Raw genomic sequence first — 26,648 nt, 5'->3', positions numbered from 1 at the left:
AGGCTATAGTAGAAGACACTTGCCCAAGGTGCCACGCAGTGGGACTGAACCCGGGACCATGTTGTTGGTAAGCAATCTACTAACCACACAGCCACTCCTGCACCTGTCAGCCCGAGGCTATAGTAGAAGACACTTGCCCAAGGTGCCACGCAGTGGGACTGAACCCGGGACCATGTTGTTGGTAAGCAATCTACTAACCACACAGCCACTCCTGCACCTGTCAGCCCGAGGCTATAGTAGAAGACACTTGCCCAAGGTGCCACGCAGTGGGACTGAACCCGGGACCATGTTGTTGGTAAGCAATCTACTAACCACACAGCCACTCCTGCACCTGTCAGCCCGAGGCTATAGTAGAAGACACTTGCCCAAGGTGCCACGCAGTGAGACTGAACCCGGGACCATGTTGTTGGTAAGCAATCTACTAACCACACAGTCACTCCTGCACCTGTCAGCCTGAGGCTATAGAAGACACTTGCCCAAGGTGCCACACAGTGGGACTGAACCCGGGACCATGTTGTTGGTAAGCAATCTACTAACCACACAGCCACTCCTGCACCTGTCAGCCTGAGGCTATAGAAGACACTTGCCCAAGGTGCCACACAGTGGGACTGAACCCGGGACCATGTTGTTGGTAAGCAATCTACTAACCACACAGCCACTCCTGCACCTGTCAGCTTGAGGCTATAGAAGACACTTGCCCAAGGTGCCACACAGTGGGACTGAACCCGGGACCATGTTGTTGGTAAGCAATCTACTAACCACACAGCCACTCCTGCACCTGTCAGCCTGAGGCTATAGAAGACACTTGCCCAAGGTGCCACACAGTGGGACTGAACCCGGGACCATGTTGTTGGTAAGCAATCTACTAACCACACAGCCACTCCTGCACCTGTCAGCCCGAGGCTATAGTAGAAGACACTTGCCCAAGGTGCCACGCAGTGAGACTGAACCCGGGACCATGTTGTTGGTAAGCAATCTACTAACCACACAGTCACTCCTGCACCTGTCAGCCTGAGGCTATAGAAGACACTTGCCCAAGGTGCCACACAGTGGGACTGAACCCGGGACCATGTTGTTGGTAAGCAATCTACTAACCACACAGCCACTCCTGCACCTGTCAGCCCAAGGCTATAGTAGAAGACACTTGCCCAAGGTGCCACGCAGTGAGACTGAACCCGGGACCATGTTGTTGGTAAGCAATCTACTAACCACACAGCCACTCCTGCACCTGTCAGCTTGAGGCTATAGAAGACACTTGCCCAAGGTGCCACGCAGTGGGACTGAACCCGGGACCATGTTGTTGGTAAGCAATCTACTAACCACACAGCCACTCCTGCACCTGTCACCCTGAGGCTATAGAAGACACTTGCCCAAGGTGCCACGCAGTGAGACTGAACCCGGGACCATGTTGTTGGTAAGCAATCTACTAACCACACAGTCACTCCTGCACCTGTCAGCCTGAGGCTATAGAAGACACTTGCCCAAGGTGCCACACAGTGGGACTGAACCCGGGACCATGTTGTTGGTAAGCAATCTACTAACCACACAGCCACTCCTGCACCTGTCAGCCTGAGGCTATAGAAGACACTTGCCCAAGGTGCCACACAGTGGGACTGAACCCGGGACCATGTTGTTGGTAAGCAATCTACTAACCACACAGCCACTCCTGCACCTGTCAGCTTGAGGCTATAGAAGACACTTGCCCAAGGTGCCACACAGTGGGACTGAACCCGGGACCATGTTGTTGGTAAGCAATCTACTAACCACACAGCCACTCCTGCACCTGTCAGCCTGAGGCTATAGAAGACACTTGCCCAAGGTGCCACACAGTGGGACTGAACCCGCGACCATGTTGTTGGTAAGCAATCTACTAACCACACAGCCACTCCTGCACCTGTCAGCCCGAGGCTATAGTAGAAGACACTTGCCCAAGGTGCCACGCAGTGAGACTGAACCCGGGACCATGTTGTTGGTAAGCAATCTACTAACCACACAGTCACTCCTGCACCTGTCAGCCCAAGGCTATAGTAGAAGACACTTGCCCAAGGTGCCACGCAGTGAGACTGAACCCGGGACCATGTTGTTGGTAAGCAATCTACTAACCACACAGCCACTCCTGCACCTGTCAGCCCAAGGCTATAGTAGTAGACACTTGCCCAAGGTGCCACGCAGTGAGACTGAACCCGGGACCATGTTGTTGGTAAGCAATCTACTAACCACACAACCACTCCTGCACCTGTCAGCCCGAGGCTATAGTAGAAGACACTTGCCCAAGGTGCCACGCAGTGGGACTGAACCCGGGACCATGTTGTTGGTAAGCAATCTACTAACCACACAGTCACTCCTGCACCTGTCAGCCCGAGGCTATAGTAGAAGACACTTGCCCAAGGTGCCACGCAGTGAGACTGAACCCGGGACCATGTTGTTGGTAAGCAATCTACTAACCACACAGCCACTCCTGCACCTGTCAGCCTGAGGCTATAGAAGACACTTGCCCAAGGTGCCACACAGTGGGACTGAACCCGGGACCATGTTGTTGGTAAGCAATCTACTAACCACACAGTCACTCCTGCACCTGTCAGCCTGAGGCTATAGAAGACACTTGCCCAAGGTGCCACGCAGTGAGACTGAACCCGGGACCATGTTGTTGGTAAGCAATCTACTAACCACACAGTCACTCCTGCACCTGTCAGCCCGAGGCTATAGTAGAAGACACTTGCCCAAGGTGCCACGCAGTGAGACTGAACCCGGGACCATGTTGTTGGTAAGCAATCTACTAACCACACAGTCACTCCTGCACCTGTCAGCCCGAGGCTATAGTAGAAGACACTTGCCCAAGGTGCCACGCAGTGAGACTGAACCCGGGACCATGTTGTTGGTAAGCAATCTACTAACCACACAGTCACTCCTGCACCTGTCAGCCCGAGGCTATAGTAGAAGACACTTGCCCAAGGTGCCACGCAGTGAGACTGAACCCGGGACCATGTTGTTGGTAAGCAATCTACTAACCACACAGTCACTCCTGCACCTGTCAGCCCGAGGCTATAGTAGAAGACACTTGCCCAAGGTGCCACGCAGTGAGACTGAACCCGGGACCATGTTGTTGGTAAGCAATCTACTTACCACACAGCCACTCCTGCACCTGTCAGCCCGAGGCTATAGTAGAAGACACTTGCCCAAGGTGCCACGCAGTGAGACTGAACCCGGGACCATGTTGTTGGTAAGCAATCTACTAACCACACAGTCACTCCTGCACCTGTCAGCCCGAGGCTATAGTAGAAGACACTTGCCCAAGGTGCCACGCAGTGAGACTGAACCCGGGACCATGTTGTTGGTAAGCAATCTACTAACCACACAGTCACTCCTGCACCTGTCAGCCCGAGGCTATAGTAGAAGACACTTGCCCAAGGTGCCACGCAGTGGGACTGAACCCGGGACCATGTTGTTGGTAAGCAATCTACTAACCACACAGTCACTCCTGCACCTGTCAGCCCGAGGCTATAGTAGAAGACACTTGCCCAAGGTGCCACGCAGTGAGACTGAACCCGGGACCATGTTGTTGGTAAGCAATCTACTAACCACACAGTCACTCCTGCACCTGTCAGCCCGAGGCTATAGTAGAAGACACTTGCCCAAGGTGCCACGCAGTGAGACTGAACCCGGGACCATGTTGTTGGTAAGCAATCTACTAACCACACAGTCACTCCTGCACCTGTCAGCCCGAGGCTATAGTAGAAGACACTTGCCCAAGGTGCCACGCAGTGAGACCGAACCCGGGACCATGTTGTTGGTAAGCAATCTACTAACCACACAGTCACTCCTGCACCTGTCAGCCCGAGGCTATAGTAGAAGACACTTGCCCAAGGTGCCACGCAGTGAGACTGAACCCGGGACCATGTTGTTGGTAAGCAATCTACTTACCACACAGCCACTCCTGCACCTGTCAGCCCGAGGCTATAGTAGAAGACACTTGCCCAAGGTGCCACGCAGTGAGACTGAACCCGGGACCATGTTGTTGGTAAGCAATCTACTAACCACACAGTCACTCCTGCACCTGTCAGCCCGAGGCTATAGTAGAAGACACTTGCCCAAGGTGCCACGCAGTGAGACTGAACCCGGGACCATGTTGTTGGTAAGCAATCTACTTACCACACAGCCACTCCTGCACCTGTCAGCCCGAGGCTATAGTAGAAGACACTTGCCCAAGGTGCCACGCAGTGAGACTGAACCCGGGACCATGTTCTTGGTAAGCAATCTACTTACCACACAGCCACTCCTGCACCTGTCAGCCCGAGGCTATAGTAGAAGACACTTGCCCAAGGTGCCACGCAGTGAGACTGAACCCGGGACCATGTTGTTGGTAAGCAATCTACTTACCACACAGCCACTCCTGCACCTGTCAGCCCGAGGCTATAGTAGAAGACACTTGCCCAAGGTGCCACGCAGTGAGACTGAACCCGGGACCATGTTGTTGGTAAGCAATCTACTTACCACACAGCCACTCCTGCACCTGTCAGCCCGAGGCTATAGTAGAAGACACTTGCCCAAGGTACCACACAGTGGGACTGAACCCGGGACCATGTTGTTGGTAAGCAATCTACTAACCACACAGTCACTCCTGCACCTGTCAGCCCGAGGCTATAGTAGAAGACACTTGCCCAAGGTGCCACGCAGTGAGACTGAACCCGGGACCATGTTGTTGGTAAGCAATCTACTAACCACACAGTCACTCCTGCACCTGTCAGCCCAAGGCTATAGTAGAAGACACTTGCCCAAGGTGCCACGCAGTGAGACTGAACCCGGGACCATGTTGTTGGTAAGCAATCTACTAACCACACAGCCACTCCTGCACCTGTCAGCCCGAGGCTATAGTAGAAGACACTTGCCCAAGGTGCCACGCAGTGAGACTGAACCCGGGACCATGTTGTTGGTAAGCAATCTACTAACCACACAGCCACTCCTGCACCTGTCAGCCTGAGGCTATAGAAGACACTTGCCCAAGGTGCCACACAGTGGGACTGAACCCGGGACCATGTTGTTGGTAAGCAATCTACTAACCACACAGCCACTCCTGCACCTGTCAGCCTGAGGCTATAGAAGACACTTGCCCAAGGTGCCACACAGTGGGACTGAACCCGGGACCATGTTGTTGGTAAGCAATCTACTAACCACACAGCCACTCCTGCACCTGTCAGCCTGAGGCTATAGAAGACACTTGCCCAAGGTGCCACGCAGTGAGACTGAACCCGGGACCATGTTGTTGGTAAGCAATCTACTAACCACACAGCCACTCCTGCACCTGTCAGCCTGAGGCTATAGAAGACACTTGCCCAAGGTGCCACGCAGTGAGACTGAACCCGGGACCATGTTGTTGGTAAGCAATCTACTAACCACACAGCCACTCCTGCACCTGTCAGCCCGAGGCTATAGTAGAAGACACTTGCCCAAGGTGCCACGCAGTGAGACTGAACCCGGGACCATGTTGTTGGTAAGCAATCTACTAACCACACAGCCACTCCTGCACCTGTCAGCCTGAGGCTATAGAAGACACTTGCCCAAGGTGCCACACAGTGGGACTGAACCCGGGACCATGTTGTTGGTAAGCAATCTACTAACCACACAGCCACTCCTGCACCTGTCAGCCTGAGGCTATAGAAGACACTTGCCCAAGGTGCCACACAGTGGGACTGAACCCGGGACCATGTTGTTGGTAAGCAATCTACTAACCACACAGCCACTCCTGCACCTGTCAGCCTGAGGCTATAGAAGACACTTGCCCAAGGTGCCACGCAGTGAGACTGAACCCGGGACCATGTTGTTGGTAAGCAATCTACTAACCACACAGCCACTCCTGCACCTGTCAGCCTGAGGCTATAGAAGACACTTGCCCAAGGTGCCACGCAGTGAGACTGAACCCGGGACCATGTTGTTGGTAAGCAATCTACTAACCACACAGCCACTCCTGCACCTGTCAGCCTGAGGCTATAGAAGACACTTGCCCAAGGTGCCACACAGTGGGACTGAACCCGGGACCATGTTGTTGGTAAGCAATCTACTAACCACACAGCCACTCCTGCACCTGTCAGCCTGAGGCTATAGAAGACACTTGCCCAAGGTGCCACACAGTGGGACTGAACCCGGGACCATGTTGTTGGTAAGCAATCTACTAACCACACAGCCACTCCTGCACCTGTCAGCCTGAGGCTATAGAAGACACTTGCCCAAGGTGCCACACAGTGGGACTGAACCCGGGACCATGTTGTTGGTAAGCAATCTACTAACCACACAGCCACTCCTGCACCTGTCAGCCTGAGGCTATAGAAGACACTTGCCCAAGGTGCCACACAGTGGGACTGAACCCGGGACCATGTTGTTGGTAAGCAATCTACTAACCACACAGCCACTCCTGCACCTGTCAGCCTGAGGCTATAGAAGACACTTGCCCAAGGTGCCACACAGTGGGACTGAACCCGGGACCATGTTGTTGGTAAGCAATCTACTAACCACACAGTCACTCCTGCACCTGTCAGCCTGAGGCTATAGAAGACACTTGCCCAAGGTGCCACACAGTGGGACTGAACCCGGGACCATGTTGTTGGTAAGCAATCTACTAACCACACTGTCACTCCTGCACCTGTCAGCCCAAGGCTATAGTAGAAGACACTTGCCCAAGGTGCCACGCAGTGAGACTGAACCCGGGACCATGTTGTTGGTAAGCAATCTACTAACCACACAGCCACTCCTGCACCTGTCAGCCTGAGGCTATAGAAGACACTTGCCCAAGGTGCCACACAGTGGGACTGAACCCGGGACCATGTTGTTGGTAAGCAATCTACTAACCACACAGCCACTCCTGCACCTGTCAGCCCGAGGCTATAGTAGAAGACACTTGCCCAAGGTGCCACACAGTGGGACTGAACCCGGGACCATGTTGTTGGTAAGCAATCTACTAACCACACAGTCACTCCTGCACCTGTCAGCCTGAGGCTATAGAAGACACTTGCCCAAGGTGCCACACAGTGGGACTGAACCCGGGACCATGTTGTTGGTAAGCAATCTACTAACCACACAGTCACTCCTGCACCTGTCAGCCTGAGGCTATAGAAGACACTTGCCCAAGGTGCCACGCAGTGGGACTGAACCCGGGACCATGTTGTTGGTAAGCAATCTACTAACCACACAGCCACTCCTGCACCTGTCAGCCTGAGGCTATAGAAGACACTTGCCCAAGGTGCCACACAGTGGGACTGAACCCGGGACCATGTTGTTGGTAAGCAATCTACTAACCACACAGTCACTCCTGCACCTGTCAGCCTGAGGCTATAGAAGACACTTGCCCAAGGTGCCACACAGTGGGACTGAACCCGGGACCATGTTGTTGGTAAGCAATCTACTAACCACACAGCCACTCCTGCACCTGTCAGCCTGAGGCTATAGAAGACACTTGCCCAAGGTGCCACACAGTGGGACTGAACCCGGGACCATGTTGGTGGTAAGCAATCTACTAACCACACAGTCACTCCTGCACCTGTCAGCCTGAGGCTATAGAAGACACTTGCCCAAGGTGCCACACAGTGGGACTGAACCCGGGACCATGTTGTTGGTAAGCAATCTACTAACCACACAGTCACTCCTGCACCTGTCAGCCTGAGGCTATAGAAGACACTTGCCCAAGGTGCCACACAGTGAGACTGAACCCGGGACCATGTTGTTGGTAAGCAATCTACTAACCACACAGTCACTCCTGCACCTGTCAGCCTGAGGCTATAGAAGACACTTGCCCAAGGTGCCACACAGTGGGACTGAACCCGGGACCATGTTGTTGGTAAGCAATCTACTAACCACACAGTCACTCCTGCACCTGTCAGCCTGAGGCTATAGAAGACACTTGCCCAAGGTGCCACACAGTGGGACTGAACCCGGGACCATGTTGTTGGTAAGCAATCTACTAACCACACAGTCACTCCTGCACCTGTCAGCCTGAGGCTATAGAAGACACTTGCCCAAGGTGCCACACAGTGAGACTGAACCCGGGACCATGTTGTTGGTAAGCAATCTACTAACCACACAGCCACTCCTGCACCTGTCAGCCTGAGGCTATAGAAGACACTTGCCCAAGGTGCCACACAGTGGGACTGAACCCGGGACCATGTTGTTGGTAAGCAATCTACTAACCACACAGTCACTCCTGCACCTGTCAGCCTGAGGCTATAGAAGACACTTGCCCAAGGTGCCACACAGTGGGACTGAACCCGGGACCATGTTGTTGGTAAGCAATCTACTAACCACACAGTCACTCCTGCACCTGTCAGCCTGAGGCTATAGAAGACACTTGCCCAAGGTGCCACGCAGTGGGACTGAACCCGGGACCATGTTGTTGGTAAGCAATCTACTAACCACACAGTCACTCCTGCACCTGTCAGCCTGAGGCTATAGAAGACACTTGCCCAAGGTGCCACACAGCTGGACTGAACCCGGGACCATGTTGTTGGTAAGCAATCTACTTACCACACAGCCACTCCTGCACCTGTCAGCCCGAGGCTATAGTAGAAGACACTTGCCCAAGGTGCCACACAGTGGGACTGAACCCGGGACCATGTTGTTGGTAAGCAATCTACTTACCACACAGCCACTCCTGCACCTGTCAGCCCGAGGCTATAGTAGAAGACACTTGCCCAAGGTGCCACACAGTGGGACTGAACCCGGGACCATGTTGTTGGTAAGCAATCTACTAACCACACAGCCACTCCTGCACCTGTCAGCCCGAGGCTATAGAAGACACTTGCCCAAGGTGCCACACAGTGGGACTGAACCCGGGACCATGTTGTTGGTAAGCAATCTACTAACCACACAGTCACTCCTGCACCTGTCAGCCTGAGGCTATAGAAGACACTTGCCCAAGGTGCCACACAGTGGGACTGAACCCGGGACCATGTTGTTGGTAAGCAATCTACTTACCACACAGCCACTCCTGCACCTGTCAGCCCGAGGCTATAGTAGAAGACACTTGCCCAAGGTGCCACACAGTGGGACTGAACCCGGGACCATGTTGTTGGTAAGCAATCTACTTACCACACAGCCACTCCTGCACCTGTCAGCCCGAGGCTATAGTAGAAGACACTTGCCCAAGGTGCCACACAGTGGGACTGAACCCGGGACCATGTTGTTGGTAAGCAATCTACTAACCACACAGCCACTCCTGCACCTGTCAGCCCGAGGCTATAGTAGAAGACACTTGCCCAAGGTGCCACACAGTGGGACTGAACCCGGGACCATGTTGTTGGTAAGCAATCTACTAACCACACAGCCACTCCTGCACCTGTCAGCCCAAGGCTATAGTAGAAGACACTTGCCCAAGGTGCCACACAGTGGGACTGAACCCGGGACCATGTTGTTGGTAAGCAATCTACTTACCACACAGCCACTCCTGCACCTATGCACTATGTTAAAAGAAAGTAGGAGGTTGAATAGAACTTAACAACTAGGTAAAAACAGGTGAACTGAGAAACTGGGTTGAAAATATTGTCTTGTTTCAGTGTTGAAATAAATCACTATACAACTGAAAGAAACAAAGTAGAAAAAAATATGAACTTACCTGCATGTCATTACTTAAGAAATGTGTACCAACGGTTGATATAGCTTCTCTCACATTACCTAATAAGGTCACTTTACTAACATCAGATTCACTTTTGGTCTGTGAGATTAACAAATTGGCCATGGTACTGCAACAGGAATTTAAAATTTAATTTCATGTAAACCCAAAAAGGAATTTTTTTTTTGCAAAACATTATACAATGAAAACTGAACATCATTACTCATGGATATATATAAAATATGAAATGGAGGGGTCAGGGTGATACACTTTCTAGAACTGCTGAGAGATAAAATTGTCTACTAATCACTTAGTTCCAAGGAATTGAGTGAATGGTAGTCAAATCTTTGCTTGCAGAAGATACCAATCTAAGACAGGAAAGTACTTTTAGTAAACAGACTAATTGCAATTTTGCAAGCTGTCAAAATGAGGATCTAATTTTACAATGTGGCAACTACTTACAGACGAAAATTTTTTTCTATCCTACAGTACCTCAAATGTACAATATTGTACAATCATTTAGCAATTCTTGCATTACTACTTCACTGAATGCAGCATCTAGGATGAAGCCAAAATAAGACTTGAAACATCTGGGGTTATTCAACTTCACCACCTAGAAAAATGCAAATAAATAACCAGAAACTAATATTGGTTTTATCTCACTAAATATATCTAGCTAGCTTCATTTTTAAACTATGGTCTTGTATAATTTCCAGTCAATGAACAGCAGTCCTGAAGGGCTTTAGTCAAGTGAATTGACTCCAGTTCTATTTTTAAGTCAGGTAGTTACTCTATCAGTTTCTTTCTTCCTGAACTGCTAAATTACAGGGACATGAACAGAGTTGCATCAAGTGGTGGTGAGAGACAAATAGAAACATACACAAAGGACTTCTGCATAGTTTCCACTAACCAAATTCACTCTCAAGGAACAAGCATTGGTTGGCCCAGAGCTAAAAGCAAAAGACACGGGCTCCATGCTGGTGGACTGAATCCCTGCTAAACCTATTTTCCTACACCAATAAATGTATAATCATATACACTCCATTCAAACTCCTACATGGTCTTCCCCCTCCTTTTTTCTGGATGTGGTGTCCACTCTTTTAATTTGCTAAATTCTTCAGCACCCAAACATGGAAGAGGAAAACATCAGACTGTGGATGGTGGAGAGAACATGAGGAGGCATTTGTCCAGCAGTGGACCATAAGGCGATAACAACACACATCAGGCACACCTATTTAGTAATTCTTTTATAGCTACTTTGTCAGGAATGGTGAAATTTATACTTAGCTGATGAGGTCAGAATAAAGTTGAAACATGCCTAAAGTATATTTCTGTGTTTGTTTCCTACAAAGAAAATATTAACCATTAACTAATATTTCTCCCCTACCTCAATCCTAATTAGCTTTTTAGAGGTCTTATTAAATATGTCAACACCAGCTAGGCAATTTGATAGTTATACTATTTTTTGTCATAGACATAATATATTGAGAGGATACAAGCCACAAATTTTTTAACTGGTCAACCAGTACCTAACCAGCCAACTAGTAGCTAGGATGTTGAATTCATGATCCTAAGATTGTGGTTTCAATACCTTGACTGGGCAACACGTTGTGTTCTTGAGCAAAACACTTAATTCCACATTGCTCCAGTCCACTCAGCTGGCAAAAATGATTATGGACCAATGTCCCATCCAGGTGGAGAATATTTAAGCCATGGAAACCAGGAAACTGGCCCTTACAAGTCAGCAAAACTCAAGAAGGTAACTAACTTTTTTTTCACCCAGCCAACTCAACATTCTAGGGGAAGGGATTGCCCAAGTGACTAAACTAACTAAAGTGCATTATCACAAATAGTTCTATTAATCCTGGCCAGATTTGAACTCAGACGAGACAAACGAGAGCTAGAACTCAAAACACTAAAGTACTTGATCCAGCAGTAAGCTAATGCCAATTCGCCATCGTTAACCGTTTTTTTACCATTATCTGTTAAAATACCCTGTTTTGTTCCAAATAACTTTAAAAACAATGAAGTATTTAGTAAAACAATTTTATCTATATTAAGCAGATGTTTCAAACATAAACATGAAATTTTGTGGGTAGATTTTAATTTGAATCAAGCAAAGAATAAGAAATTAATCTGAACAGAATTATCACACCCCAATATCAACAGCACAAATACAAGGGAAAAAAGCCTTCAGTGCATTACAGCATGTAACATTTAAATCAATCTAGTGGTACATTAGAAAGCATTAGTACCTTAGATAAAGCAGAAAACATTAATTTGTAGTGTCAACGAATCAGTTGGTACTGGTGATCATCTTGATTAAAATAAGGCTGTAGCAGTGAGCATGAGGGTCAAAACTAGCTTATAGGAAGTCCAACTTCACATACAGGACCTAGGGTGACTTTTTTGAGATTTTATCTGGGAGTGGGGGATGTATCATATACCAGAGGTTCTCAATGTAAGTGGTACTATACCCAAAGAGACATTGGGCATGTTGAAGGGAATAGTGAAGTAATTAACATATATTTTACCTATAGTAGTAATTATATTATACATGATAAAACCAGTAATGGTTATCAAAATGAAATGAAATCTCATCAGGCACAAGGAAGTCATTATCTTGCAATGTATAAAATAAATTTCAACTTTTGTCTTTACTAATTTTTCTCTCGTTTCACTGTTAAAAACTTATACAATCCAATTTTAGAGTAAAAAATTTTAAATTATCATTCACATTAAGTTAGTCTAGCTGTGATACCTCACTTGTGACTTAGGTGGGTGCTACAAAAAAAAAAAAAAAAAAGATTAAGAACTACTGCCGTGATCATCATCATTTAACATCCGTTTTCCATGCTGGCATGGGTTGGATGGTTTAACAGGAGCTGGCCATATGTGTATACACACACAGGTTCACAGACAATATTCTTTCTTATTACAAATATATAAAAGTAACCCATGCTAGCATGGAAAACGGACGCTAAATGATGATGATGAGGTTGTGTGGTGTCTGTCTCCTACGATTTAGATTCCTAACTACTCCCACATTTTGCAGTGCAGTTTAACCAAAAGCGGGTATCTTATAGTCGTGATTCATATCGAGCCCTTCTGGGTATTAGCGCGCATCTACGATGAGTCAACGATTTAAAAAAAAATTTACCATCAATGTTTCCCATTTTTAATGAATTTTTGGCACATATAAGGGAAGTAACTCTCTAAAAATTTATTATTAAATCTCAGAACGTAAAAAGCTACAGTAACACCCCCCCCCTTTGTGGTTAGCCATATTGAGATGGCTATTATACTTTACATCTCTAAAAATGCTTATATAGTTATTTCCCTTACAAACCCGAGCAACGCCGGGTGATACTGCTAGTTACAAATAAAAGGTAGATGCAGAAAAAGTCGGTTACCTGTGCAAAGAACTGGGGTTTACTTTTGATACTTTACAGTTAATAAATAACAACTCTGTGGCAAAAGTCTCTAGACTAAAAAGAGACTGCAGGATTGCATTTAAATAACAGGTGTTGCCCATATTGGTGAGTCTGGGGAGAATAAGAGAAAGAAAAAAGAAATGAATGCATGAGAACATGTAAGCATTTACAAAGGCAAAGGATAAATTAAAATAATTTGAAAGGTGGAACAAAATGTAAATAAATTTATCAGTAAATCGGCTTATCTAAATTCATGGCAATAGTACATTTGGGTTATTTCCCTTAGCTCATGATTGATAGATATAGATAAATATATATATATATATATATATATATATATATATATATATATAGATATATATATATATATACAGATACATATATATATAGATACATATAGACAGAAATAGATATATATATATATATATATATATATATATATAGATAGCTAAGTATACCAGTTGAATGACCCTGCATTGCTGGGGTTACTGCTGTTCTTATTCAGATTAGTAAATAATAAATATAAAGATATGTTCTTAAAATTATTTCCAAATATCTATATTTTATTTTAAAATATCCAAATTGTAATGATAATAGAATTTCAAACAGAAAATATGTTGATGTTGAAGTACCTCAGGGTAAACAATATTCATTGAGAAATTTTTTTGTTGGTGTTGAAATGAATAAATTGTTGCTGCTTCCAAGTCACGGAGAGAAGCATGTAGTAGAGAGAGAGATCAAGTCCAACTACCCTGAGGGATTGGCCCTGAGATTTCTTAATTGAAATATCAAAACTTAGTCTAACTGGAAACTAAAGCGTCTTAAATTCAAATGGAGCATCTGTAGGTACGAGAGGAATTTTGGGAATAAAGACATTTCCTCCTTTGTGACTACCTGTTATGATTGTTGCTTGTAAGACATGAAGCTTCATGGAAGTAACAATTAAGCAAGTTCAATTACACAGGCGAGATGGGTCAAGATTCCTAAGCAACATAATGGAAGCATCCAGTTTTAGTGTCAAGTTATGTGGTGTCAGTCACCACAAAAATGTATGTATTCACACACACACATATATCATCACATACATTCACACGTTAAATTTTTGTAAGCGTAGGAGTGGCTGTGTGGTAAGTAGCTTGCTTACGAACCACATGGTTCCAGGTTCAGTCCCACTGCGTGGCACCTTGGGCAAGTGTCTTCTACTATAGTCTCAGGCCGACCAAAGCCTTGTGAGTGGATTTGGTAGACAGAAACTGAAAGAAGCCCATCATATATATATATGTTTGTACCCCACCAACATCGCTTGACAACCAGAGATCAATAGAATAAGTACTAGGCTTACAAAGAATAAGTCCAGGAGTCGATTTGCTCAACTAAAGTCGGTGTTCCAGCACGGCCACAGTCAAATGACTGAAACAAGTAAAAGAGTAATGCAAATATGCAAATGAAAATAAAGTTTATTTGGTAGCCGAAAGATTACTGAATCTTTTGATACCCCATACGTCAAAATCAGCAACTAAGTTTTTAGATGCATAAGGAACATACGTGTGCGCACACACAAACTCTGCTTTATATATTAAGAAAGTACTTATTATTATTGTCACTTTTGATTTTTTAAAACTTGGTATTTATCTTGTCAGTCTCTTTTTCTGAACTGCTAGGTAACAGGGATGTAAACCCTTCAGCACCAGCTGTCAAGTGGTGGTGGACAAATACAAAGCCATACACACAACAGGCTTCTTTCGATTCTCATCTATCAAAACCATTCACAAGGCTTGGTCACCTTACAGCTATAGTAGGAGACACTTGCCCAAGGCGCCACAGTGGGACTGAACCTGGAACCATGGGGTTGGAAAGCAAACTTCTTACCACGCAAGAAAAATTTTTTGAGAGGTGAAGGGATGAATTATACAAGATAATTTCAAATACCTAAGCCCTTCTCCCACTTGAAATTCTAATAAATATATACATGAAATTCCCTGCAACATTGGCAGAATGATAGTCCCAAATGCAAAAAAGAAGAATTATAAACAAAAAGAACAAATCTGGAATGAAAATTGCCATCCCTTATTAAGGTAAAGTGAAGGATAAAGTTAAAGAGCAAATATAAACTTCAATTACCCTCTTAAAGCAAGTTTTGGCAAGGGGTAAATGGCTGGTGCTGGAGGACTTTCTACCTTCTGTGGTTGAGAATTTGTTGACGAGTCCACCAAAAGCCGTGCTCGTTTAACAGGTGTTGTTTCACATCTTTTCATCCTACAGAGAAAAAGAATGGTCAGTCAATAATATAATGTAATACCATTGTAAACACTTTTTTTTTTAAAGTTAATATCTATCTTAAACATCTTGAATATATGAAAAAAATTGTTGAATTAATTAGAGAAACAAATAGGCAGGTAAACAATTTTTTAAACCAACATCTGAATTTTAACAGGCAGAAAATTTCTCCAGTTTTGGTTGGTATTCATGAGAAACATACTTGATTAATGCTTGTTTTAATTAAAAATAAAAAATAAAAAAGATTCAGGCTACTGTGGCTGTAAAGAAAGCCCTACACTGTTTTTGCACTGTTATCTAAAGTAAACAAATATAGCTTCTATAATTCCAGCAGTTGAGGACAACAATAATAATCCTTTTCTACTAAAGGGACAAGGCCAGAAATTTTGATGGTGTGCTAGTTGATTACATCAGTCCAGAGTTCTACTGGTACTTATTTTATTAACCTCTTAAGAATGAGAGGCAAAGCCAACCTCAGCTGAAATTGAATTCTTGAGTGACATCAAGTCATAAAACCCTCAAGCAAACACTGCACTGAAAAGTCAACAAGATAATTTCTACATGGTCATTCAACTTGTAAGAAATAACACCTAAGTCACCTTCAAATCACACTCAACCATCTTACAAAAGAATGACACATTGAAATGGTGTAATATGCAAGCATCCAGGCCATGTCATCATCTGAGGCTAGTCTCTTCCCTCCCTCCAATCTATCCAAATCCCTGACAAAGATCATGGATGTTTAATTAAGCCGGAAGGGTAGTGCCCATGACTTTTCAGATTTCCAAAACTTGTAGGAGGTTAGGAAAGTATCCTCAAAAAGGAGACTGAATGTTTGTAACAGACTGGACTCTACTGAAAGTCAGCAGAATTGGGTGTCTTCTCAGGCACATAACACAATGGCAGTAGTAAGATTTGAACTCATGATCATAATATCTATATATTTCTTTACTACCCACAAGGGGCTAAACACAGAGGGGACAAACAAGGACAGACAAAGGAATAAAGTCGATTACATCGACCCCAGTGCAAAACTGGTACTTTATTTATCGACCCCGAAAGGATGAAAGGCAAAGTCAACCTCGGCGGAATTTGAACTCAGAACGTAACGACAGACGAAATACTGCTAGGCATTTTGCCCGGCGTGCTAACGATTCTGCCAGTTTGCCGCCTTAATATCTATAACTGAGCATTCCATGCCAAACTGAATATTTCCAATGAACCAAATAAAGAAGAAAGAAAATGACAGTTACCCCAGCACTCGTTTTACACTAGCTCCACATGAAGATTTATTCTTGTTATAGAAATTGTTTTTTCCAAGAGATAAAATATTTTGCATTTTCTCATTTGCACATGCAAGGAAGTTATCCCCATTGGTTGTTGGTGAAGTTGGGGATCTGGAAAAAAAGTAAAAGAATCTTTAATAACCTATTTTTTCATCTTTACATAAAATCTGACATCCTCACCCATTCCATTCTTTTTAAAGGATATTGAGAAAATATCATCTTAACCCTTTTGTTACCAACCCGGCTGAAAGCGGCTCTGGCTCTGTAGTACAAATTCTTCTTCTTCTTCTTACAGCATTCACCCGGGGTGGGTTGAGCTGGCTTCATTCATCCTCAATGCTGCATCTCTCACATTGGGCAGAGGAACTCTTGAGAGTCAACGGCCATCCAATAAATGTGTAATTATATATCACCTCATTGTAGTAAGGGGGCGAAACGGGAGTGTCAGAGCTATGCTGTCGGAGACTACGGTTTCTGGTAGGGCCACCCAAGGCGGATTGTTCTGACACCCAGCGGTATCAGGGCAGCACCCGGCTAACGGGGCTCTGGTGAACAGAAGCGTCTGATCCGGCAACTGGTGGCTTCAACCCGTCCTGTCCCTGCGTCTGCGGAAAATCTACGGCAAACAAGACGTTCTCCCAACAGGGATATACTTGCGGCTGGGGACCGCTAGCGAACTTCCTATTCCCAAGATCCTTCAAATATTCCTCACGTATATCGCACCTTCTGTAGTACAAATGTCTCGTTTTCATAAGTTTTGAATTAAAATCTTCCACCAAACCGTAGCCACAATTTATGTTCCTAACACCTAGCTTAACCCTTTAGTGTTTAAACCGGCCATATCTGGCCCAGATATTCTACATGTTTTATATTCAAACTGGCGATATCTAGCCTCTCACACCTAACCTACAATGTCATTTTAAAAATAAACAATCACATCATTGAAACCTCAAAGCTAGAAGATAATGCATGATTAATTCAAAACAATTTGAGTGAAAAAGTACTACATTTAACAGAGTAATCTGAACACTAAAGGGTTAATGATAACCAAGTTATTTTACTAAATTCTTTGTTATATTTAAAACAATTGAAAGAAACACAGAGCATCTCAACAGAAATATGGTAACAAAAGGGTTAAAGGATATTGAGAAAATATCATCACAAAAAAGATGCATTCCTTATGGAATCAACCCCAGTATATTATTAGTACCTATGGAATCTAACACAGCTTCTAAATTGTTGCTCAAACTTCAAGAAATAGTAGCCAAATCTCCCTCATGAATGATAGACCACAGGTCAACCTGACCCACAGCACTACACTGTGTGGCTATGCTGGAGTGCTATACTACATAACAGACAAGAAATTGTTATGCTGTGGAGCCATTCTACAATACTACATTGTCTGGCTGTGCATCTGCACTACACCACAGTTGCTGTTTCCCCCCCACCACCACCACCCCAACCGCCAATCAAAATTACTGAATGGTAAAGTGAAAGTAACAAATATATTGAAAGTAGAGCCCTGAAATTGGATCCCAATCAATTTTGATATTCAACATACATGTGCCACTCTCTCTCTCTCTCCCAACACAAACATGGCCAAATATGCCAACTATTTTGGTTCAATCTCAGTGCATGGCACTTTAAACAAGTATCTACATCTTAGATTAATCCAGGTTTTCTAAGTGAAATTGAGTCCATGGAAATTGGGTGGAAGCTCATCATTATTGTTACAAGATACAATACTCAGCTAGTAGCACTATAATACAAGTTGCACTGTACATATAATTCTAAGATTCATCCATCCTGAGAATAGTGTTGCATTGAGTCTGTCTGAAGGTTACATTAAAGATAAAATGTCTGTGGAATACTCAACCACTTTAACTAATACAATGAGTAAAGTAGTTCTATGAACTGAATAACTGAAACACTCAAAACTAACAAGGAATCCATTAATTTCATAGTTAATACTTATCACAATGAACCAGTCAGTGACTTGTTAAATCTTTCTTTCAGATCAAATGTCCAATAATGCTCATGTTCACTGATCATAATAATGAGAGATTATTCATAACAGGGTTTTGTGCTTATCTTTACATGATACCTAGACAAGATAGCTTCATGCAGTCAATGGTTTTCTTAGGGTCACATACAAGTTTGTCTATGTAGTTTCCAAGATTGATTTCTTTTCTAGATTTTCATTTTTTAAATTTCTCAAAATTGCATTTCCTTTATTACCACCTTATGAATATGCTACTTTTCCTCCAACCAAAATAAAGGAAATTAGCAAAAATAAAAAAAAATTTTTTTAAAAGTTATTCCTAATAATGATTATTTATTTTAAAAAATCAAAATATCTCTTAATCAAACAATTTCATGCAAAGTATAACCACAAATTTATTTACTTTGAAAGACACACGGGGGATTCTTTAGTTCCTTCTTCAAACTGCTTAACTTCTTTCTTCCGTACCATTTTGGATTTCAATGTATTATCAAGTTTTGAGTTTTCTTTACCACTGCAAACAAATAATATCAATATTTCAAAATTTAACAACTCATTTTTAGAGGTGAACAAAAGTTCATTGTTTATATCTACATTGATTTGATTTATGTATTGGGTCATCCCATAAATAATGCGATTTTTTTTCAATTGCATGAACTAAAAGTCGGAGGGAGACGAGATAAACTACCAGTATTAACTTGCTATAAAAGCAAGTAGTAATTTTACCTTGTACTTATTCTTGGCATAAATTTTTAAAAGTGTAGTTCGATTTAAATCGTTATTTTTTTCAAAGCTACAATGGAAGCGACAAAGGAGCATATTCAACGTACTTTGCTTTATGAGTTCAATAAAGGTAACAATGCAACAGAAAGTGTGAGGAATATTAATGCAGTATATGGGGATCGGAAAATAAGCGTAAGCCAGTAGGAGTGGCTGTGTGGTAAGTAGCTTGCTTACCAACCACATGGTTCCAGGTTCAGTTCCACTGCATGACATCTTAGGCAAATGTCTTCTACTATAGCCTCGGGTCGACCAAAGCCTTGAGTGGATTTGATAGACAGAAACTAAAAGAAGCCTGTCCTATATATATTCCCTCTCTCTCTTTCGGAGAGGCACTGAGCAGCTATACGCACACATACACACATGGCAGTAACTTCCACCTACTGAATTCAATCGCAAAGCTCCGGTCAGCTCGGGGCTATAGTGGAAGACACCTATCCAAAGTGCCACGCAGTGGGACTGAACCCGAAACCATGTAGCTAGGAAGCAAGCTCCCTAATGTGTGTGTATGTTTGTCCCCCCAGCATCGCTTGACAACCGATGCTGGTGTGTTTACATCCCCGTTACTTAGCGGTTCGACAAAAGAGACTGATAGAATAAGTACTAGGCTTACAAAGAACAAGTCCTGGATTTGCTCGACTAAATGCAGTGCTCCAGCATGGCCGCAGTCAAATGACTGAAACAAGTAAAAGAGTAACAGAGCTGTTCATGTTTGAGAAAATAGAAGCAACATTATTTTGCTTCAAAACTGGTGAACGTTGTTGACAAGAAGAGCATCAAACTGCAGGAAATTTGCCTCAATGGATTCCTTGATGCATGCAAACATAGAAAAGGGATGTGAAAGTGATGATATACATTTCAGGAGAAGCAGATAAAAATGAGATTTACCCGTAAGCTTGGCGAGTCATCCTTTCAGCAGAGACATTAAATGTCTTGTTCGATAAAGGAGTAGTAGCACTAACTTCTGCTCGGTTGATTGGCGCTGAAATGTATAGAAATACCATTAATTGTCTATACAGTTGCATATACACTTACCTTGGTTATATTTCAGATGGAAATCTCAGCAAGCCTTTTAGTTATGAAAAATTAACTGAAAACACTTGTTTCGTTAACCAATTCATTACCATAATTCTATTGAAATATGGAAACTTTGTTTCAAGTAATTTTGAAAAGAATAAGGAATTTAACCCTTTTGTGACCAACCCGGCTGAAACCGGCCCTGGATCTGAGTACAAATGTCTTGTTTTCATAAGTTTTGAATTAAAATCTCCCACCAAACCTTAGTCACAATTTATGTTCCTAACAGTAGCTAAATGATAAATAAGTTATTTTACTAAATTCTTTGTTATATTTAAAATAATTGGGAGAAACAAAGAGCATCTCAAAATAAATACAGTAACGAAAGGGTTAATAATTATTATTAACTTGGTGTTTGGAACATAAATTTACTTGAAATTTTGGTGGGAAGTTTTAGTTTAGATCACTTTGAAACAGGAAATTTGTATCATAGCTTTTTTTATTTACTTATTGGTACGGTATTCATCATCATCGTTTAACGTCTGCTTTCCATGCTAGCATGGGTTGGACGGTTTGACTATGGTAATCATCATCATCGTTTAACATCCGCTTTCCATGCTAGCATGGGTTGGACCATTTGACCGAGGTCTGGCAAACCAGATGGCTGCACCAGACCGATCTGGCAGAGTTTCTACAGCTGGATGCCCTTCCTAATGCCAAACCACTCCAAGAGTGTAGTGGGGGCTTTTATGTGCCACTGATAATGGCCATGCTCAAATGGTGCTTTTTATGTGCCACTTGCACAGGTATTGGTTGTTGCTATTTAGAGATGGTCTTTGGAGGACAAAAGTTTCTTATGTAAGAACTACTCATCTCTCATCCAGGTCGTCCCATAGAACACCCCAAACAGGGATTTCGGTTGCACATTAGGAGTCACAGGGTGCTGCTCCATGTGGTCCCATAGTTTCCATCTAACTAGGAATATTAGGGTCTCATCCATTGTCTTGTATTCAAGATCCTCTGCTAGTTCAAAGCCAGGAATCAGATCTGTTAGGTCCTACCAATAACTAAGTCCATGCCCTGCTGCTGACGCTTTGATTTATTGCCATTAAGGTTTTGTCTGTCTCCTACCCTCCGACCTGTCTAGCCAGGTAAGACCTGCCTGAAGATTTCTCTCCCTCTAGCATAGCTCTCCGGGTCAACAGAGCACACAGGCAATTCACCGCGACAATGTACTTGTTAAACTGGCCGTTGACCACACAGTAGTTCTACCGCCCTTTGATGGGTCTTATTTTCGTCCCACAGGGAGTCCAACAATCACCCTCCTCACCAAGCAAGCTTGATGGGGTCGCCAGTTTAGTCGCCAATGACCTGACCATGCGACAGGTTGTACTGGGTTACATGTTACCAGTAGCACTCAAGAGCGACCTGACCAATAGAACTACCGAAGTCGCAAACTGACATGAAATGAGATACATTATCTTATATTCAAGAACATAATTTGTGAGTGCTTTTCAAATACTAAGTACTCCTGTGCATCTGCTATACATAAAACCCTTTCCATCAACCTGGTTGCAATCTTAATGCACCTCTTACAGAACCAGATTTTACACCGAGTTTCACAGTACAGAATTCTTATCTATACTTATTCTTGCACATAGAATATAAACATTTCCCAGACAACAACAGTTCTAGATTTTTCTCCTATTAACTAGAATGTTTGTCTTTGCAAAGTCTACTTTAAAATTTAATCATAATAGGTATCACCATATTGGTACAGTCAAAGTGCTTGCTTCCTAACCATATGGTCTCAGGTTTGATCCTATTGCATGGCACTACAGGCAATGGTTTTCTATAACCTCAGGCTGACTAATGCCTTTTAAGTGAAATTTAGCAAATTCAATTGCTGCATAGACGCCCAGCACGTGGCTAGACATTGTGCTGAAAATTCTTGGTGAATTAAAGAAAGTAAGGAAAAACAAATATAAAATTATGAAAACTCAACACGCTAAACTGAAATGTTGACCCTCTGAAATCCCCTTCCTGTATATCTTTTGCGGTTGTTTACTAGCAATCATTTAAGTGAAATGTTAACTGTGTTAATCTAACCCTTCTTGGAGAGCCCCTTCCTCTGGACAAAATCAGTTTAAAAAAAAGGTAAAAAGATAACATTAACTGCAAAAACAGTATGAAGGAGACATTGCAAGCAAGAAGTGTCATCTCTCTCAACTGACTGAAATGCCAAATACAATTCAGAAGACAAAAAAAAATGCTTACTTTTCCCTGCATTGCTATTTTTGTTATATTCTTCAAAGAAATCAGAGATTTTTGGTATTAAATGATCATCCGGATTAAAATGCACTAAAAGGCCATCAGCAAATTCCAGAAGAAGCCGTTTCTTAAAAATTAATCGTTTGATGTTTGACCGAATCAACTAGAAACATAAAAAGCAAAAGTTTTTAAATTAATTTTAAAAAATAAAAAAATTTATTAGAAGACAAATCAAAGAGTTATGTAAAATAGTGTTTTCTTAATGCATTATGTCAAATTTGGAAGAAACAGTAAGACATTTTTTACTCTAGGCACAAGGCCCGAAATTTTGGGGGAGGGAGCCAGTCGATCAGATCGACCCCAGTATGCAACTGGTACTTAATTTATTGACCCCGAAAGGATGAAAGGCAAAGTCGACTTCGGCGGAATTTAAACTCAGAACGTAAAAGAAACAATAAGGTATTTGTGGTGCTCACTGTATTGAACCCAGTAAAATGGATATGAAAAACTTACACTAGTGACAAACTAAAAACCTAAGGATAGTGAAATATTTTAGCCTTGAACTATTTCATTGTATGAACCACTTCCATTCATTCAAGTCAATATAATATTTAGACAAGGCACTGTGTGTGCATGCATGTACATGTATGTGTGTGTATGCACATAAAATGCTATCATGCATAACACATTACCAATAAGTTTTGGGCTCAGTTATCAGTCCTACACTAAACTCTTTTATTGCATTAATAAATCCAGTCACTGCATCTGAGGATAGGCTAAAATGCAGAGTTCAAACATGCATAAATATACACACAGACCAGCCTAATTCTCTTCCTGCAGGCAGAGAAATTTAATTATGAACAAAAAAATTCATTTCACACCTTAACAGAATGTGATATTAACCCTTTCGTTACCAACCCAGCTGAAACCGGCTCTGGCTTTGAGTACAAATGTCTTGTTTTCATAAACTTTGAATTAAAATCTTCCGCCAAACCTTAGTTACAATTTATGTTCCTAACACTAGCCGAATGATAACTAAGTTATTTTACTAAATTCTTTGTTATATTTAAAGTAATTGAAAGAAACACAGAGCATCTCAAAATATATACAGTAACAAAAGGGATAACGGAACCCCAATGATTTATATACATACATTTTCATGTATATGTGTAAGTACATAATTTACGTACTTACATCTGTACATGTGTGTACTAATGTATGCACAGATTTCATGTGCATGTACATATGTAAGCATTTATAATTTTTAAATTAAAGGTGAACTTACAGCATCTCTGTTGCTTTCTTAACCCCCAATTTTGCATATTATATCCCCCTCCCCCACTTTTTATCACCTCTATCTCACTCCACCTCAAAGATAATGCACAAACTCTCTCTATTCTTTTACATGTAGAACATTGAATAGAGACAAACATCTTTGGAAAAAAGACAAAATTCCTCCTCATACCCAACTATCTTCAATGATTCATGGAATTTAAAACATTTTGTTTTTCTACATACAACCCAAAATTAATCACCCAAAAAGTTTGTGGGTGTAAATAGAAATATTTTTTTTTTATCTATCTTGTCTGAGTGATAAATGCTAAAAATCAAATGTACTGAAAATAAATTTTTGCTAAATGTAACAAAACAAACACTAGTTAAATTATAAGGTATTGGCTTAGAAAACCTGGCTTTTTGTGGGCCCTTAACTTTTCTCTATTTTCACAGTGGAAATATTGCTGGTAAATTTAGCAGCTTGTTTCATTATTTAACTAACATTAATCCAGTCAACTTTACCCTTCTTTCACCTAGGGGTCAATGTAATTTAATTGTCCTTTACCCTCAAAATTGCTAACCTTGTGCTAAAATAAAAAAAAGTTATTTGAATAAAGAATAAAATACCAACCTGCTACTAAGGAAGTCTTTATAAGCATGACCAAATTGCTAGAATAGCAGTCAAAGGCAGCGAGCTGGGGCAAACGTTAGCATGCCGGACGAAATGCTTAGTGGTATTTCATCTGTCTTTACGTTCTGAGTTCAAATTCCGCCAAGGTCGACTTGCCTTTCATCCTTTCGGGGGTCAATTAAATAAGTACCAGTTATGCACTGGGGTCAATATAATCCACTTAATCATTTGTCTGTCCTTGTTTGTCCCCTTTAAGTTTAGCCCCTTGTGGGCAATAAAGAAATAAGAAATAGCAGTCAAATCACCCTCACATCACACAATACCAACTTAGGATATTTTAAAAATGTAGTCGTTAAACCACCCACTATATTTATGGGAAAATATCTTTTTTTTTTAATGGTCACATTGGGATCATCAATCATAGCTCTGCTTCATCAGGCATGACATGAGGGTAGACTGCAGCAAAAGATTCTGTAAGAGGAATTTAACCAATACTCTGAAGTACATGTAACGAGAGAAACTTATTTATCGCAAATACCCAGTTGTTTGGCCATGTATGGCTTTCACAATGGGACGAGCCCTCTCGCTCCCCATTTTAGCCCAGCTGATCATAATTCGGAAAATTAAATAAATGTGGATGAGAAACAAATGGGGGATGGTCTGGATATTTGCAATAGAATGGCCCTGAATTCTGCTAAGGGTAACAAAGAACCAAGGTTGTGATTTTACCTCCAGGTTAATTCTAAACAAGTAACCTATGACCAAAGGCAATCCAGCAATGACTGTCTACCTTTTCCCAATAAACACTATCAAATGTGTCCTTTTAATTTTGACAGTAAGATAGGGTTTTTGGACTTTGGCTGCTACTTCTAAGCACTCACTCAAGCAACCACATATAGGCTGTCTCACTGGTAGAAATCTTGCTAATAGAACAGTCTAATAGTGTTGGTGTTAACAGGATGACTGACTGTATCACCAATAAATCCACTGGTTATTAATGTTTTATATAAACTGCATCCCACCATAACGTCTTTCCCCATAAGCATCATTTCTAACTAAGGAGACTACATTCTTATACGAAGATGACAAAGATGTGTGTAAAGAGATGTTATAAACCTTTAAAGGTTTGGAGTCCCCACAAGTGTGTGGCAATATGTATAAAACTATAAGTTTAGTGAAATTTAAACGGCCCAATCCGGCCCAACAATTCTACATGTTTTTTATTCAAACTGGTGATATCTAGCCTCTCACTCCTAACCTACAATGTCATTCTTGAAAATAAACAATCACATCATTGAAACCTCAAGCTGTAAGATAATCCAGGATTAATTCAAATTTGAGTGAAAAAGTATTACAGTTAACAGAGTAATCTGAACACTAAAGGGTTAAAGCAATAATAATGTTTGTACCTTGCCTGAGAGTATGATTTTGTTTTAACTTTTTTGCAACCATATTTCTGTTAAAATAAACTGCTTTTGTCTCAAATAATTTACAAAAAGTTTTTTTTAATTTTAAATTAAAACCAGCAAAATTTTATGTTAATTTATGCTCTAAACATAGATTAATAATGGTGAAGTTATTTTACTAAATACTTTGTATTAGGAAAATAACTGACATTATTAACCCTTTCGTTACCAACCCGGCTGAAACCGGCTCTGGCTCTGAGTACAAATGTCTTGTTTCCTTAAGTTCTGAATTAAAATCTTCCCCCAAACCTTAGTCACAATTTATGCAACTAACAGTAGCTGAATGATAACTAAGTTATTTTACTAAATTCTTTGTTATATTTAAAGTAATTGAAAGAAACACAGAGCATCTCAAAATAAATACAGTAATGGAAGGGTTAAGCTATGTTTTATAACATAGATTAGCATGAAATTTTGATGAACGGTTTTAAGTTAGATCACTTTTAAAACAAGGAAATTTGCGCCATAGAATCAGGGATAGTGGTTTCAGACAGGTTGGTAACAAAAGGGTGTTAATGAGATCCTGAAAGCTTTGAATGGTGGCATTCATTCAATCTGTTCAGGTAACTTGAAGAATAAATAACTTACCTTAAATGTTATAGCTGGGTAAACAGGAA

The 26,648-nt window shown here is 42.2% G+C and overlaps 1 protein-coding gene across 1 annotated transcript in view; it reads right to left on the bottom strand.

The window, feature by feature from the left end:
• The window catches only part of LOC115215704 (ubiquitin carboxyl-terminal hydrolase 37-like), a 56,903-nt gene extending 30,264 nt beyond the window's left edge, over positions 1-26,639 (bottom strand). Inside the window, exons 1-8 of the mRNA XM_029784990.2 lie at positions 26,620-26,639; positions 22,666-22,822; positions 20,260-20,353; positions 18,995-19,105; positions 16,557-16,700; positions 15,148-15,282; positions 13,006-13,137; positions 9,596-9,722 (exon numbers count right to left, since the gene is read on the bottom strand). Of these exons, the coding sequence (XP_029640850.1) occupies positions 9,596-9,722; positions 13,006-13,137; positions 15,148-15,282; positions 16,557-16,700; positions 18,995-19,105; positions 20,260-20,279 (669 nt within the window). The 5' untranslated portion in view covers positions 20,280-20,353; positions 22,666-22,822; positions 26,620-26,639. The remainder of the gene's footprint in view (positions 1-9,595; positions 9,723-13,005; positions 13,138-15,147; positions 15,283-16,556; positions 16,701-18,994; positions 19,106-20,259; positions 20,354-22,665; positions 22,823-26,619) is intronic.
• Positions 26,640-26,648: the final 9 nt, after the last annotated feature.

Source organism: Octopus sinensis, linkage group LG9, assembly GCF_006345805.1.
Source record: "Octopus sinensis linkage group LG9, ASM634580v1, whole genome shotgun sequence".
NCBI classification, from domain to species: domain Eukaryota; kingdom Metazoa; phylum Mollusca; class Cephalopoda; order Octopoda; family Octopodidae; genus Octopus; species Octopus sinensis.
The sequence above is the reverse complement of the archived record's forward strand: the minus strand, read 5'-3'. Positions and strand labels throughout refer to the sequence as shown.